The 16322-nt window shown below is 45.1% G+C and overlaps 1 protein-coding gene across 3 annotated transcripts in view; it reads right to left on the reverse strand.

Moving 5' to 3' along the window:
* The window catches only part of LOC110516366 (receptor expression-enhancing protein 3-like), a 39970-nt gene extending 33382 nt beyond the window's left edge, over window positions 1-6588 (reverse strand). For all 3 annotated transcript variants that reach the window (XR_005039102.1, XR_005039101.1, XM_036959701.1), the window contains exon 1: window positions 6109-6588. Coding sequence is in view for 1 of the 3 variants with exons in the window: in XM_036959701.1 (XP_036815596.1) it covers window positions 6109-6140 (32 nt within the window). In the remaining 2 variants the exon portion in view is untranslated. The remainder of the gene's footprint in view (window positions 1-6108) is intronic.
* Between the last annotated feature and the right edge of the window lie 9734 nt (window positions 6589-16322).

A 16322-nucleotide genomic window follows, 5' to 3' on the forward strand; every position in this document is an offset into this window, starting at 1 on the left:
GGGATGTTAATGGTTAGTTCGGTCCACCACATTATGTTGGTATATTTTTCAGGACAAATGTTATTAAATCGGTGACTGAAATGTCACGCTACGAGAGCGCTCAAAGCGTTGTAGAACGGCCCTCTGAATAAACGGGGCCTGGTTTTGGATTTAACCAAGTTGGGAGAAAGAAAGATGCGTTAAAAATTAACAGGCATTTCTAATCTGTCGTGGTCATTATCCAAACTAAAATTAACAGGCATTTCTAATCTGTCCTGGTCATTATCCAAACTAAAATTAACAGGCATTTCTAATCTGTCCTGGTCATTATCCAAACTAAAATTACAGGAATTTCTAATCTGTCCTGGTCATTATCCAAACTAAAATTACAGGCATTTCTAATCTGTCCTGGTCATTATCCAAACTAAAATTACAGGCATTTCTAATCTGTCCTGGTCATTATCCAAACTAAAATTACAGGCATTTCTAATCTGTCCTGGTCATTATCCAAACTAAAATTAACAGGCATTTCTAATCTGTCCTGGTCATTATCCAAACTAAAATTACAGGCATTTCTAATCTGTCCTGGTCATTATCCAAACTAAAATTACAGGCATTTCTAATCTGTCCTGGTCATTATCCAAACTAAAATTACAGGCATTTCTAATCTGTCCTGGTCATTATCCAAACTAAAATTAACAGGCATTTCTAATCTGTCCTGGTCATTATCCAAACTAAAATTACAGGCATTTCTAATCTGTCCTGGTCATTATCCAAACTAAAATTACAGGCATTTCTAATCTGTCCTGGTCATTATCCAAACTAAAATTACAGGCATTTCTAATCTGTCCTGGTCATTATCCAAACTAAAATTAACAGGCATTTCTAATCTGTCCTGGTCATTATCCAAACTAAAATTACAGGCATTTCTAATCTGTCCTGGTCATTATCCAAACTAAAATTACAGGCATTTCTAATCTGTCCTGGTCATTATCCAAACTAAAATTACAGGCATTTCTAATCTGTCGTGGTCATTATCCAAACTAAAATTACAGGCATTTCTAATCTGTCGTGGTCATTATCCAAACTAAAATTACAGGCATTTCTAATCTGTCGTGGTCATTATCCAAACTAAAATTACAGGCATTTCTAATCTGTCGTGGTCATTATCCAAACTAAAATTACAGGCATTTCTAATCTGTCGTGGTCATTATCCAAACTAAAATTACAGGCATTTCTAATCTGTCGTGGTCATTATCCAAACTAAAATTACAACGTTCCAGTAGAAGTAGAAACAATAGAAAAACAAAGTGTTGGTCCCATGAGCCAAAATAAAAGATCCCAGACATTTTCCATATGAACAAAAAGCTTATTTTTGTGCACAAAATTAGTTTTTCATCCCTGTTAGGGAGCATTTCTCCTTTGCCAAGGTAAGATGACAGAGCATGCAGTTGGCATGCTGACTGCAGGAATGTCCACCAGAGCTTCTGCCAGAGAAGCCGCCTCCAAAGTCCATTTAGATCATTTGTCATTACATCCCACCGGCCTCAACCACAGACCACATATAACCACGCCAGCCCAGGACCTCTACATCGGCTTCGCCACCTGCGGGATCGTCTGAGACCAGCCACATGTCTAGTAGAGTGGGCCAGACGGAAGCCACTCTTCAGTAAAAAAAAAGGCACATGACAGCCCGCTTGGAGTTTGCCAAAAAGGCACCTAAAGACTCTCAGACCATGAGAAACAAGATTCTCTGGTCTGATTAAACCAAGATTGAACTCTTTGTCCTTAAGGCCAAGCCTCACGTCTGGAGGAAACCTGGCACCATCCCTACGGTGAAGCATGGTGGTGGAAGCATCATGCTGTGGGGATGTTTGTCAGTGGTGGGAACAGAGAGAATAGTCAGGATCGAGGGAAAATAGCTATGCAACGACGCTCCCCAGCCAACCTGACAGAGCTTGAGAGGATCTGCAGAGAAGAATGGGAGAAACTCCCCAAATACAGGTGTGCCAAGCTTGTGGCGTCATACCCAAGAAGACTCCAGGCTGTAGTCACTGCCAAGCTTGTAGCGTCATACCCAAGAAGACTCCAGGCTATAGTCGCTGCCAAAGGTGCTTCAACAAAGTAATGCGTAAATAAGTTTAAATAGAAATTAACAACCATTTCTGAATACCACATAATGACAAAGCAAACACTGGTTTTGTGTGTAGATTGATGAGGGCGGGAAAAAAGTAATTTTAGAATAAGGCTGTAACATAAAAATATGGGAAAAGTCAAGGAGTCTGAATACTTTCCGAAGGCCCTGTATCTGTGACCAACAGACTGTATTCCCAGTCATGTGAAATCCATAAAGTAGAGCCTAATTTCTTTATTTCAATTGATTGATTTCCTTATATAAACGGTAACTTTGAAATTGTTGCATTTTGCGATTTATATTTTTTGTTCAGTGTAGTAAGAAACTCAAATTGACCCCCCCCCCCCCAACATTTCCAATGATGTAAACAAATGTGATCACATAAACAGCGAGTTCATTGTATATTACATGACTAATTTCACATTCCTATTCCACGACGCCTCAAAAACAAACCAATCATGAACACACCTTATAATGACTAACCTATGGAAAGGACCCAGCCAGCGCCACACAGCAGTCTGGTAAAACTGGTTTTACACATGCTTATAAGGTTCACCGTGACTTGGGAGACCAGATAATCCACTAAACCATAATGTGGTTAAATAACTGTAATAACCACTTAAAGAAGGCTGTACAAGTTATTTTTGTCATTGGTGAATTAAATCATGTGATCAGCCACATGATCAGGTTAATTTGATTAGGTGAAACCAGAGCGACGTCAGAATCAGTGCAGGAGCCTAGTTCTGCCCTCAAGACTTCAGACTTAGAACTTGAAACGCTAAACGTGGACACAGGCAGACCGTAACTGGCAAGTTAACTTGTCTGCAGCGTAATATGGCTACTAGCCCTGTAGACCAGAACATGTTATCTAATGCATATGGCTACTAGCCCTGTAGACCAGAACATGTTATCTAATGCATATGGCTACTAGCCTTGTAGACCAGAACATGTGTTGTCTAATGCATATGGCTACTAGTTAGCCCTGTAGACCAGAACATGTTGTCTAATGCATATGGCTACTAGCCCTGTAGACCAGAACATGTGTTGTCTAATGCATATGGCTACTAGATAGCCCTGTAGACCAGAACATGTTATCTAAACATATGGCTACTAGCCCTGTAGACCAGAACATGTGTTGTCTAATGCATATGGCTACTAGTTAGCCCTGTAGACCAGAACATGTGTTATCTAATGCATATGGCTACTAGTTAGCCCTGTAGACCAGAACATGTGTTATCTAATGCATATGGCTACTAGCCCTGTAGACCAGAACATGTGTTATCTAATGCATATGGCTACTAGTTAGCCCTGTAGACCAGGACATGTGTTGTCTAATGCATATGGCTACTAGCCCTGTAGACCAGAACATGTTGTCTAATGCATATGGCTACTAGCCCTGTAGACCAGAACATGTGTTATCTAATGCAAATGGCTACTAGTTAGCCCTGTAGACCAGAACATGTTGTCTAATGCATATGGCTACTAGCCCTGTAGACCAGAACATGTTGTCTAATGCATATGGCTACTAGCCCTGTAGACCAGAACATGTGTTATCTAATGCATATGGCTACTAGTTAGCCCTGTAGACCAGAACATGTTATCTAATGCATATGGCTACTAGCCCTGTAGACCAGAACATGTGTTATCTAATGCATATGGCTACTAGCCCTGTAGACCAGAACATGTTGTCTAATGCATATGGCTACTAGTTAGCCCTGTAGACCAGAACATGTGTTATCTAATGCATATGGCTACTAGTTAGCCCTGTAGACCAGAACATGTGTTATCTAATGCATATGGCTACTAGTTAGCCCTGTAGACCAGAACATGTGTTATCTAATGCATATGGCTACTAGCCCTGTAGACCAGAACATGTGTTATCTAATGCATATGGCTACTAGTTAGCCCTGTAGACCAGAACATGTTATCTAATGCATATGGCTACTAGCCCTGTAGACCAGAACATGTGTTATCTAATGCATATGGCTACTAGCCCTGTAGACCAGAACATGTTGTCTAATGCATATGGCTACTAGTTAGCCCTGTAGACCAGAACATGTGTTATCTAATGCATATGGCTACTAGCCCTGTAGACCAGAACATGTGTTATCTAATGCAAATGGCTACTAGTTAGCCCTGTAGACCAGAACATGTGTTATCTAATGCATATGGCTACTAGCCCTGTAGACCAGAACATGTGTTATCTAATGCATATGGCTACTAGCCCTGTAGACCAGAACATGTGTTGTCTAATGCATATGGCTACTAGCCCTGTAGACCAGAACATGTTGTCTAATGCATATGGCTACTAGCCCTGTAGACCAGAACATGTTGTCTAATGCATATGGCTACTAGCCCTGTAGACCAGAACATGTGTTATCTAATGCAAATGGTTACTAGTTAGCCCTGTAGACCAGAACATGTTGTCTAATGCATATGGCTACCAGCCCTGTAGACCAGAACATGTTGTCTAATGCATATGGCTACTAGCCCTGTAGACCAGAACATGTGTTATCTAATGCAAATGGCTACTAGTTAGCCCTGTAGACCAGAACATGTTGTCTAATGCATATGGCTACCAGCCCTGTAGACCAGAACATGTTGTCTAATGCATATGGCTACTAGCCCTGTAGACCAGAACATGTGTTATCTAATGCATATGGCTACTAGCCCTGTAGACCAGAACATGTTGTCTAATGCATATGGCTACTAGCCCTGTAGACCAGAACATGTTGTCTAATGCATATGGCTACTAGCCCTGTAGACCAGAACATGTGTTATCTAATGCATATGGCTACTAGCCCTGTAGACCAGAACATGTTGTCTAATGCATATGGCTACTAGCCCTGTAGACCAGAACATGTGTTGACTAATGCTTTCACTTATGCATTACTTTTAAATGAATTGTCTGATTGTTTTGAAGCATTGACATGATGCCTTTACCAGTTACTCATGTCCAGTGTAGGCTACAGTGGAAGAACAGGACACAGAGTACTGTAAACAGAGTAGACTGTAAATACTGTGCTGTCTCTTCTCCCAATCACACCTGAAGCAGTCTCCCCCTTCCATGTACTGTAGCCTACAGTACAGTTATGTAATTGTACTGGGCCATGAGTTGTGAGGGGAGCCCAGAGTAAAGACAGGGCGTTTTCTTTCTCTAAAATGTACAAACTCATCCATCATCTGATCGCACATACTTGTGTGGTCAGCAAACTAACTAGTAGTCATGGGACACAATATTGGAAGTCTGTATTAGTTGGGCTACTTGAGGTGTGCATTATTCTGGAGGACGGCGACTGAAAATAACCCTACCACGATAAAGCCGGCTCTACCAAAATGCAAAGGCAAATGAATTCTCTCGATTAACTCTACTTTATGTAAAGTGAAATGTGTCCTTCGCTATCAAATAAACATCTGAAACCAACTTTAGTCCGAACCGCACCACATTCCGTGTTTCCATTAAACCACCAACTTTAGGCCTAAACATCCCACTGAATCTACCACAGTCCACACAGATGGGGAGTATTTCGGTTCCAAAGCTAACTAACTAACTAGCTAACTCATTTAACTAACTAACTCGTTTCCAGAGAGCATAACTCACCGAGCTGCCTCTAGTTAGTTAAGACGTGGTTAAACATCCTTAGTTACTAAGTTACAGGGACAAAAAACGTAAACAACAACAAGCTAACGTTAGCTAGCAAGGTAACGATTAGGTAATACTTCTCAATGTTGACAATATGAGGTTGTTGTTTTTTTTTAAGTTTTTATAGAACTTCTACAGAACTTTTACAAATATAACTTCGAAATTAATACCATTACAATAAGCGAAATTGCTTTGCTTAATTAAAAGTTAGTTGAAGTGCCGTGCTAAAATTAGCGTTAGCTAGCTACTTGGTTAGCTCTCCAGCTAGCTACAGAAAACAGCTTTAAAACAACTCGTAAGATTAATAATCATTTCAGCAAAATACAATATACAATTCTCGTCTGTAACTTACACAACGCTTCTGGAGATCATCCACGACACCATCTTTCCCAGATCGAGGTTAGCTGAGAGGCAGAAGAGATAGAGAGACAGGGCCCAGGGGCTGGAGGGGTAACGGGTACACCGGGTGGTGATGGTAGACAGTAAACGCCGGTAACAAGTTAATAACTACAAGCGATCTTCTCAAACATGTCCGTGAACTTTGGAAAAAAAAAACGTGTTGTTTCACAAATCTAAGTTAAAAGCGATTTAGCCAGCTATGTTTAAATTATGTTTTATTAAAGCTTGCCCAACTCCTCTTTGGGTTCAACTCTCCTTTGGGTTCAACTCTCCTTTGGGTCCAACTCCTTTGGATCCAACTGCTCTTCGGGTCCAACTCCTTTGGATCCAACTCTCCTTTGGGTCCAACTCCTCTTCGGGTCCAACTCCTTCACCTCTCTTCTGTCTGTGCTCCGCAAGCAGGAAGGAGCTCCACACCAGGCGACCTGAGATCAGATAGACCTTCCTCCTGCTTTATCTCATTGGACAGAAGTGCCTGTTTACACCAATGCCGCATAACTATTGGCTATTGAAGATGGTCCATGTGAAATAATGATGAAATATCATACTCAACTCTGATTGGTGTAGATTCGATGCGTGGCGAGTATGAACCAATCACGGTACAAAGCGTTGAGAATAGTATTGTTGCTTTACAAATGCGCTGTTGTTGCAAGGAGGTACTGTAAAATAATAACCTCAACGGTTGGCAGTGATTTATTTAAAAATAGACAACACCTTTATTTAACCAGGTAGGCTAGTTGAGAACAAGTCCTCATTTACAACTGCGACCTGGCCAAGATAAAGCATAGCAATTCGACACATAGAACAACACAGAGTTACACATGGAATAAACAAAACATACAGTCAATAATACAGTAGAAAAAAACAAACAAATTAAAACAAAAAGTTTATATACAGTGAGTGCAAATGAGGTAAGATAAGGGAGTTAAGGCAATAATTAAGCCAATGGTGACTAAGCAATTACAATATAGCAATTAAACACTGGAATGGTAGATGTGCAGAAGAGGAATATGAGATACTGGGGTGCAAAGGAGCAAGATAAATAAATACAGTATGGGGATGAGGTAGATAGATGGGCTGTTTACAGATGGGCTATGCACAGGTGCAGTGATCTGTTAGCTGCTCTGACAGCTGGTGCTTAAAGCTAGTGAGGAAGACATGAGTCTCCAGCTTCAGTGATTTTTGCAATTCGTTCCAGTCATTGGCAGCAGAGAACTGTGCAAACTGGAAGGAAAGGCGACCATAGGAGGAATTGGCTTTGGGGGTGACCAGTGAGATATACCTGCTGGAGCACGTGCTACGAGTGGGTGCGCTATGGTGACCAGTGAGCTGAGATAAGGCGGGGCTTTACCTAGCAGAGACTTGTAGATAACCTGTAGCCAGTGGATTTGGCGACAAGTATGAAGCGAGGGCGAACCAACGAGAGCATACAGGTCGCAGTGGTGGTAGTGTATGGGGCTTTGGTGACAAACGGATGGCACTGTGATAGACTGCATCCAATTTGTTGAGTAGAGTGTTGGAGGCTATTTTATAGATGACATCGCCGAAGTCGAGGATCGGTAGGATGGTCAGTTTTACGAGGGTATGTTTGGCAGCATGAGTGAAGGATGCTTTGTTGCGATATAGGAAGCCGATTCTAGATTTAATTTTGGATTGGAGATGCTTAATGTGAGTCTGGAAGGAGAGTTTACAGTCTAACCAGACACCTAGGTATTTGTAGTTGTCCACATATTCTAAGTCAGAACCGTCCAGAGTAGTGATACTGGACGGGCGGGGAGGTGCAGGCAGCGATCGGTTGAAGAGCATGCATTTAGTTTTACTTGCATTTAAGAGCAGTTGGAGGCCACCGAAGGAGAGTTGTGTATGGCATTGAAGCTCGTCTGGAGGTTAGTTAACACAGTGTCCAAAGAGGGGCCAGAAGTATACAGAATGGTGTCGTCTGCGTAGAGGTGGATCAGAGAATCACCAGCAGCAAGAGCGACATCATTGATGTATACAGAGAAGAGAGTCGGCCCGAGAATTGAACCCTGTGGCACCCCCATAGAGACTGCCAGAGGTCCGGACAACAGGCCCTCCGATTTGACACGCTGAACTCTATCAGAGAAGTAGTTGGTAAACCAGGAGAGGCAATAATTTGAGAAACCAAGGCTGTCGAGTCTGCCAACAAGAATGTGGTTTGATTGACAGAGTCGAAAGCCTTGGCCAGGTTGATGAATACGGCTGCACAGTAATGTCTCTTATCGATGGCGGTTATGATGTTGTTTAGGACCTTGAGTGTGGCTGAGGTGCACCCGTGACCAGCGGAGAAGGTACGGTGGGATTCGAAATGGTCGGTAATCTGATTAATTACTCTGGAGCACATCACACGGTTTTCATTTTCAGAGAGATGAAGAGTCACAACACAGAGAGAAACCTATATCTGTTATCATGGATAAATATATGTGTATAATTATATGCTCCAGAGTGGCGCAGCGGTCTAAGGCACTGCATCTCAGTGCTACAGGCTTCACTACACACACAGTTCAAATCCAGGCTGTATCACAACTGGCCGTGATTGGGAATCTCATATTGCGGTGCACATTCGGCCCAGCATCTTCCGTGTTAGGGTTTGGCCGGGGTAGGCTGTCATTGTAAATAAGAATTTGTTCTTAACTGACTTGCCTAGTTATATATATATATACATTGATTCATTTCATGCCCTGTGCTATAAAGTATTCTCTTTTATACAAAACCGTACAAAGTCCAACAACAAATCCATTTGAGATATTGATCCGTATCATGGGGTTTAGAAACTATTATGATATACGCAGTAGAGTAGATCAAGAATAACTTTTTATCATGGTGATTACTACAATCACAAAAACAAAGTGTCTGGTTACTGATGAACCGTACTATTGTGTTCTGGTCTGTAACCTACTGATGAACCATACTATTGTGTTCTGGTCTGGTTACTGATGAACCATACTATTGTGTTCTGGTCTGGTTACTGATGAACCATACTATTGTGTTCTGGTCTGGTTACTGATGAACCATACTATTGTGTTCTGGTCTGGTTACTGATGAACCATACTATTGTGTTCTGGTCTGGTTACTGATGAACCATACTATTGTGTTCTGGTCTGGTTACTGATGAACCATACTATTGTGTTCTGGTCTGGTTACTGATGAACCGTACTATTGTGTTCTGGTCTGGTTACTGATGAACCATACTATTGTGTTCTGGTCTGGTTACTGATGAACCATACTATTGTGTTCTGGTCTGGTTACTGATGAACCATACTATTGTGTTCTGGTCTGGTTACTGATGAACCATACTATTGTGTTCTGGTCTGGTTACTGATGAACCATACTATTGTGTTCTGGTCTGGTTACTGATGAACCATACTATTGTGTTCTGGTCTGGTTACTGATGAACCGTATACTATTGTGTTCTGGTCTGGTTACTGATGAACCGTACTATTGTGTTCTGGTCTGGTTACTGATGAACCATACTATTGTGTTCTGGTCTGGTTACTGATGAACCATACTATTGTGTTCTGGTCTGGTTACTGATGAACCGTACTATTGTGTTCTGGTCTGGTTACTGATGAACCATACTATTGTGTTCTGGTCTGTAACCTACTAATGAACCATACTATTGTGTTCTGGTCTGGTTACTGATGAACCATACTATTGTGTTCTGGTCTGGTTACTGATGAACCATACTATTGTGTTCTGGTCTGGTTACTGATGAACCATACTATTGTGTTCTGGTCTGGTTACTGATGAACCATACTATTGTGTTCTGGTCTGTAACCTACTGATGAACCATACTATTGTGTTCTGGTCTGGTTACTGATGAACCATACTATTGTGTTCTGGTCAGGTTACTAATGAACCATACTATTGTGTTCTGGTCTGTAACCTACTGATGAACCATACTATTGTGTTCTGGTCTGTAACCTACTGATGAACCGTACTATTGTGTTCTGGTCTGGTTACTGATGAACCGTACTATTGTGTTCTGGTCTGGTTACTGATGAACCATACTATTGTGTTCTGGTCTGGTTACTGATGAACCATACTATTGTGTTCTGGTCTGGTTACTGATGAACCATACTATTGTGTTCTGGTCTGGTTACTGATGAACCATACTATTGTGTTCTGGTCTGGTTACTGATGAACCATACTATTGTGTTCTGGTCTGTAACCTACTGATGAACCGTACTATTGTGTTCTGGTCTGGTTACTGATGAACCGTACTATTGTGTTACTGTCATGTACTGTCATGTTGTCTTGTCTCTGTCCTTTCCCTTCACCCTGTCTCCCTCTGCTGGTCGTGTTAGGTTACCTTTTCTCCCCCGCTTTCCCCCAGCTGTCCCTTGTCTCCTCTAACTACCCATTCACCCCGTTCCCCACCTGTTCCCTTTTTTCCCTCTGATTAGGTCCCAATATCTCTCTCTGTTTCTGCTCCTGTCCTTGTCGGATTCTTGTTTGTTTGTGTCATTCATGCCTGAACCAGACTGTCGTCATGTTTGCTGTAACCTTGTCCTGTCCTGTCGGAATCTGCCGGTCCATCTGAGCCTACCTATGTTTGGTAATTAAAGAAGCTCTGTTTAAGTTGATTCGCTTTTGGGTCCTCATTCACGCACCGTAACAGAAGAATCCGACCAAGAATGGACCCAGCGACTCCGGATCCTCTCCACTCAGCCGTCGAGATCCAGGGAGCGATGCTAGGCAGACACGAGCAGGAATTGTCTGCTGCTCGACATGCCGTTGAGACCCTGGCCACCCAAGTCTCCAACCTCACTGAACAGGTTCACCATCTCCGCCTCGATCCACCGGCCACTTCCAGGGCTTTCGAATCTCCGGAGCCCAGAATCAATAACCCGCCGTGTTACTCTGGGGAGCCCACTGAATGCCGCTCGTTCCTCACCCAGTGTGATATTGTGTTTTCTCTCCAGCCCAACACTTACTCCAGGAGCACTGCTCGTGTCGCCTACGTCATATCTCTCCTTATTGGACGGGCTCGTGAGTGGGGCACGGCAATCTGGGAGGCAAGGGCTGAGTGTACTAACCAGTATCAAGACTTTAAGGAGGAGATGATACGGGTTTTTGATCGATCTGTTTTTGGGGAGGAGGCTTCCAGGGCCCTGTCTTCCCTATGTCAAGGCAATCGATCCATAACAGACTACTCTATTGAGTTTCGCACTCTTGCTGTCTCCAGTGGCTGGAACGAGCCGGCCTTGCTCGCTCGTCTTCTGGAGGGTTTCCGCGCAGAGGTAAAGGATGAGATTCTCTCCCGGGAGGTTCCTTCCAGCGTGGATTCCTTGATTGAACTCGCTATTCGCATTGAGCGACGGGTTGATCTTCGTCACCGAGCTCGTGGAAAGGAGCTCGCGCTCTCCGTCGCCTCCCTCTCCGCATCACTACCATCTTCCTCTGCCGGCTCGGGAGCTGAGCCTATGCAGCTGGGAGGTATCCGCATCTCGACTAAGGAGAGGGAACGGAGAATCACCAACCGCCTCTGTCTCTATTGCGGTTCTGCTGGTCATTTTGTCACTTCATGTCCAGTAAAAGCCAGAGCTCATCAGTAAGCGGAGGGCTACTGGTGAGCGCTACTACTCCTGTCTCTCCTTCAAGATCCTGCACTACCTTGTCGGTCCATCTACGCTGGACCGGTTCGTCAGCTTCCTGCAGTGCCTTAATAGACTCTGGGGCGGAGGGCTGTTTTATGGACGAGACCTGGGCTCGGGAACATGACATTCCTCTCAGACAGTTAAGGGAGTCCACGGCCTTGTTCGCCCTGGATGGTAGTCCTCTCCCCAGGATTCAGCGTGAGACGCTACCTTTAACCCTCACTGTTTCTGGTAATCATAGCGAAACCATTTCTTTTTTGATTTTTCGTTCACCTTTTACACCTGTTGTTTTGGGCCATCCCTGGCTAGTTTGTCATAATCCTTCCATTAATTGGTCTAGTAATTCTATCCTCTCCTGGAACGTCTCTTGTCATGTGAAATGTTTAATGTCTGCTATCCCTCCTGTTTCCTCTGTCTCTTCTTCACAGGAGGAGCCTGGTGATTTGACAGGGGTGCCGGAGGAATATCACGATCTGCGCACGGTGTTCAGTCGGTCCAGGGCCACCTCTCTTCCTCCCCACCGGTCGTATGATTGTAGTATTGATCTCCTTCCGGGAACCACCCCCCCCCGGGGTAGACTATACTCTCTGTCGGCTCCCGAACGTAAGGCTCTCGAGGATTATTTGTCTGTAGCTCTTGACGCCGGTACCATAGTCCCCTCCTCCTCTCCCGCCGGAGCGGGGTTTTTTTTTGTCAAGAAGAAGGACGGGTCTCTGCGCCCCTGCATAGATTATCGAGGGCTGAATGACATAACAGTGAAGAATCGTTATCCGCTTCCTCTTATGTCTTCAGCCTTCGAGATCCTGCAGGGAGCCAGGTTTTTCACTAAGTTGGACCTTCGTAACGCTTACCATCTCGTGCGCATCAGGGAGGGGGACGAGTGGAAGACGGCGTTTAACACTCCGTTAGGGCACTTTGAATACCGGGTTCTTCCTTTCGGCCTCGCTAACGCTCCAGCTGTCTTTCAGGCATTAGTCAATGATGTCCTGAGAGACATGCTGAACATCTTTGTTTTCGTTTACCTTGACGATATCCTGATTTTTTCACCGTCACTCCAGATTCATGTTCAGCACGTTCGACGTGTCCTCCAGCGCCTTTTAGAGAATTGTCTTTTTGTGAAGGCTGAGAAGTGCACTTTTCATGCCTCCTCCGTCACATTTCTCGGTTCTGTTATTTCCGCTGAAGGCATTAAGATGGATCCCGCTAAGGTCCAAGCTGTCATTGATTGGCCCGTCCCTAAGTCACGCGTCGAGCTGCAGCGCTTTCTCGGCTTCGCGAACTTCTATCGTCGTTTCATCCGTAATTTCGGTCAGGTGGCAGCTCCTCTCACAGCCCTTACTTCTGTCAAGACGTGCTTTAAGTGGTCCGTTTCCGCCCAGGGAGCTTTTGATCTCCTCAAGAATCGTTTTACATCCGCTCCTATCCTTGTTACACCTGACGTCTCTAGACAGTTCGTTGTCGAGGTTGACGCGTCAGAGGTGGGAGTGGGAGCCATCCTTTCTCAGCGCTCCCTCTCTGACGACAAGGTCCACCCATGCGCGTATTTTTCTCATCGCCTGTCGCCGTCGGAACGTAACTATGATGTGGGTAACCGCGAACTGCTCGCCATCCGGTTAGCCCTAGGCGAATGGCGACAGTGGTTGGAGGGGGCGACCGTTCCTTTTGTCGTTTGGACTGACCATAGGAACCTTGAGTACATCCGTTCTGCCAAACGACTTAATGCGCGTCAGGCGCGTTGGGCGCTGTTTTTCGCTCGTTTCGAGTTCGTGATTTCTTATCGTCCGGGCTCTAAGAACACCAAGCCTGATGCTTTGTCTCGTCTCTTCAGTTCTTCAGTAGCCTCCACTGACCCCGAGGGGATTCTCCCTGAGGGGCGTGTTGTCGGGTTGACTGTCTGGGGAATTGAGAGGCAGGTAAAGCAAGCACTCACTCAAACTCCGTCGCCGCGCGCTTGTCCTAGGAACCTTCTTTTCGTTCCCGTTCCTACTCGTCTGGCCGTTCTTCAGTGGGCTCACTCTGCCAAGTTAGCCGGCCACCCTGGCGTTCGGGGTACGCTTGCTTCCATTCGCCAGCGTTTCTGGTGGCCCACCCGGGAGCATGACACGCGTCGTTTCGTGGCTGCTTGCTCGGTCTGCGCGCAGACTAAGTCCGGTAACTCTCCTCCTGCCGGCCGTCTCAGGCCGCTTCCTATTCCCTCTCGACCGTGGTCTCACATCGCCTTAGATTTTGTCACCGGACTGCCTTCGTCAGCGGGGAAGACTGTTATTCTTACGGTTGTCGATAGGTTCTCTAAGGCGGCTCATTTCATTCCCCTTGCTAAGCTTCCTTCTGCTAAAGAGACGGCACAAATCATCATCGAGAATGTTTTCAGAATTCATGGCCTTCCGTCAGACGTCGTTTCGGACAGAGGTCCGCAATTCACGTCTCAATTTTGGAGGGAGTTTTGCCGTTTGATTGGGGCTTCCGTCAGTCTCTCTTCCGGCTTTCACCCCCAGTCTAACGGTCAAGCAGAACGGGCCAATCAGACTATTGGTCGCATCTTACGCAGTCTTTCTTTTCGCAACCCTGCGTCTTGGTCAGAACAGCTCCCCTGGGCAGAATACGCCCACAACTCGCTTCCTTCGTCTGCGACCGGGCTATCTCCTTTTCAGAGTAGCCTCGGGTACCAGCCTCCGTTGTTCTCATCTCAGTTCGCCGAGTCCAGCGTCCCCTCCGCTCAGGCTTTTGTCCAACGTTGCGAGCGCACCTGGAAGAGGGTCAGGTCTGCACTTTGCCGTTATAGGGCGCAGACTGTGAGAGCTGCTAATAAGCGTAGAACTAAGAGCCCTAGATATTGTCGCGGTCAGAGAGTTTGGCTCTCCACTCAGAACCTTCCCCTTAAGACGGCTTCTCGCAAGTTGACCCCGCGGTTCATTGGTCCATTCCGTATCTCTCAGGTCATTAATCCTGTCGCAGTGCGACTTCTTCTTCCGCGATATCTTCGTCGCGTCCACCCGGTCTTCCATGTCTCCTGTGTTAAGCCCGTTCTTCGCGCCCCCGCTCGTCTCCCCCCCCCCCCCCCCCCCATCCTTGTCGAGGGCGCACCTATCTACAGGGTCCGTAAAATCTTGGACATGCGTCCTCGGGGCCGTGGTCATCAGTACCTAGTTGACTGGGAGGGGTACGGTCCTGAGGAGAGGAGTTGGGTTCCCTCTCGGGACGTGCTGGACCGTGCGCTGATTGATGATTTCCTCCGTTGCCGCCAGGTTTCCTCCTCGAGTGCGCCAGGAGGCGCTCGGTGAGTGGGGGGGTACTGTCATGTACTGTCATGTTGTCTTGTCTCTGTCCTTTCCCTTCACCCTGTCTCCCTCTGCTGGTCGTGTTAGGTTACCTTTTCTCCCCCGCTTTCCCCCAGCTGTCCCTTGTCTCCTCTAACTACCCATTCACCCCGTTCCCCACCTGTTCCCTTTTTTCCCTCTGATTAGGTCCCAATATCTCTCTCTGTTTCTGCTCCTGTCCTTGTCGGATTCTTGTTTGTTTGTGTCATTCATGCCTGAACCAGACTGTCGTCATGTTTGCTGTAACCTTGTCCTGTCCTGTCGGAATCTGCCGGTCCATCTGAGCCTACCTATGTTTGGTAATTAAAGAAGCTCTGTTTAAGTTGATTCGCTTTTGGGTCCTCATTCACGCACCGTAACAGTTCTGGTCTGGTTACTGATGAACCGTATACTATTGTGTTCTGGTCTGGTTACTGATGAACTGTATACTATTGTGTTCTGGTCTGGTTACTGATGAACCATACTATTGTGTTCTGGTCTGGTTACTGATGAACCATACTATTGTGTTCTGGTCTCGTTACTGATGAACCATACTATTGTGTTCTGGTCTGGTTACTGATGAACCATACTATTGTGTTCTGGTCTGGTTACTGATGAACCGTATACTATTGTGTTCTGGTCTGGTTACTGATGAACCGTACTATTGTGTTCTGGTCTGTAACCTACTGATGAACCATACTATTGTGTTCTGGTCTGGTTACTGATGAACCATACTATTGTGTTCTGGTCTGGTTACTGATGAACCATACTATTGTGTTCTGGTCTGGTTACTGATGAACCATACTATTGTGTTCTGGTCTGGTTACTGATGAACCGTACTATTGTGTTCTGGTCTGGTTACTGATGAACCATACTATTGTGTTCTGGTCTGTAACCTACTGATGAACCATACTATTGTGTTCTGGTCTGGTTACTGATGAACCATACTATTGTGTTCTGGTCTGGTTACTGATGAACCGTACTATTGTGTTCTGGTCTGGTTACTGATGAACCATACTATTGTGTTCTGGTCTGTAACCTACTAATGAACCATACTATTGTGTTCTGGTCTGGTTACTGATGAACCATACTATTGTGTTCTGGTCTGGTTACTGATGAACCATACTATTGTGTTCTGGTCAGGTTACTGATGAACCATACTATTGTGTTCTGGTCTGGTTACTGATGAACCATACTATTGTGTTCTGGTCTGTAACCTACTGATGAACCATACTATTGTGTTCTGGTCTGGT

Source organism: Oncorhynchus mykiss, chromosome 23, assembly GCF_013265735.2.
Source record: "Oncorhynchus mykiss isolate Arlee chromosome 23, USDA_OmykA_1.1, whole genome shotgun sequence".
Classification (NCBI taxonomy): domain Eukaryota; kingdom Metazoa; phylum Chordata; class Actinopteri; order Salmoniformes; family Salmonidae; genus Oncorhynchus; species Oncorhynchus mykiss.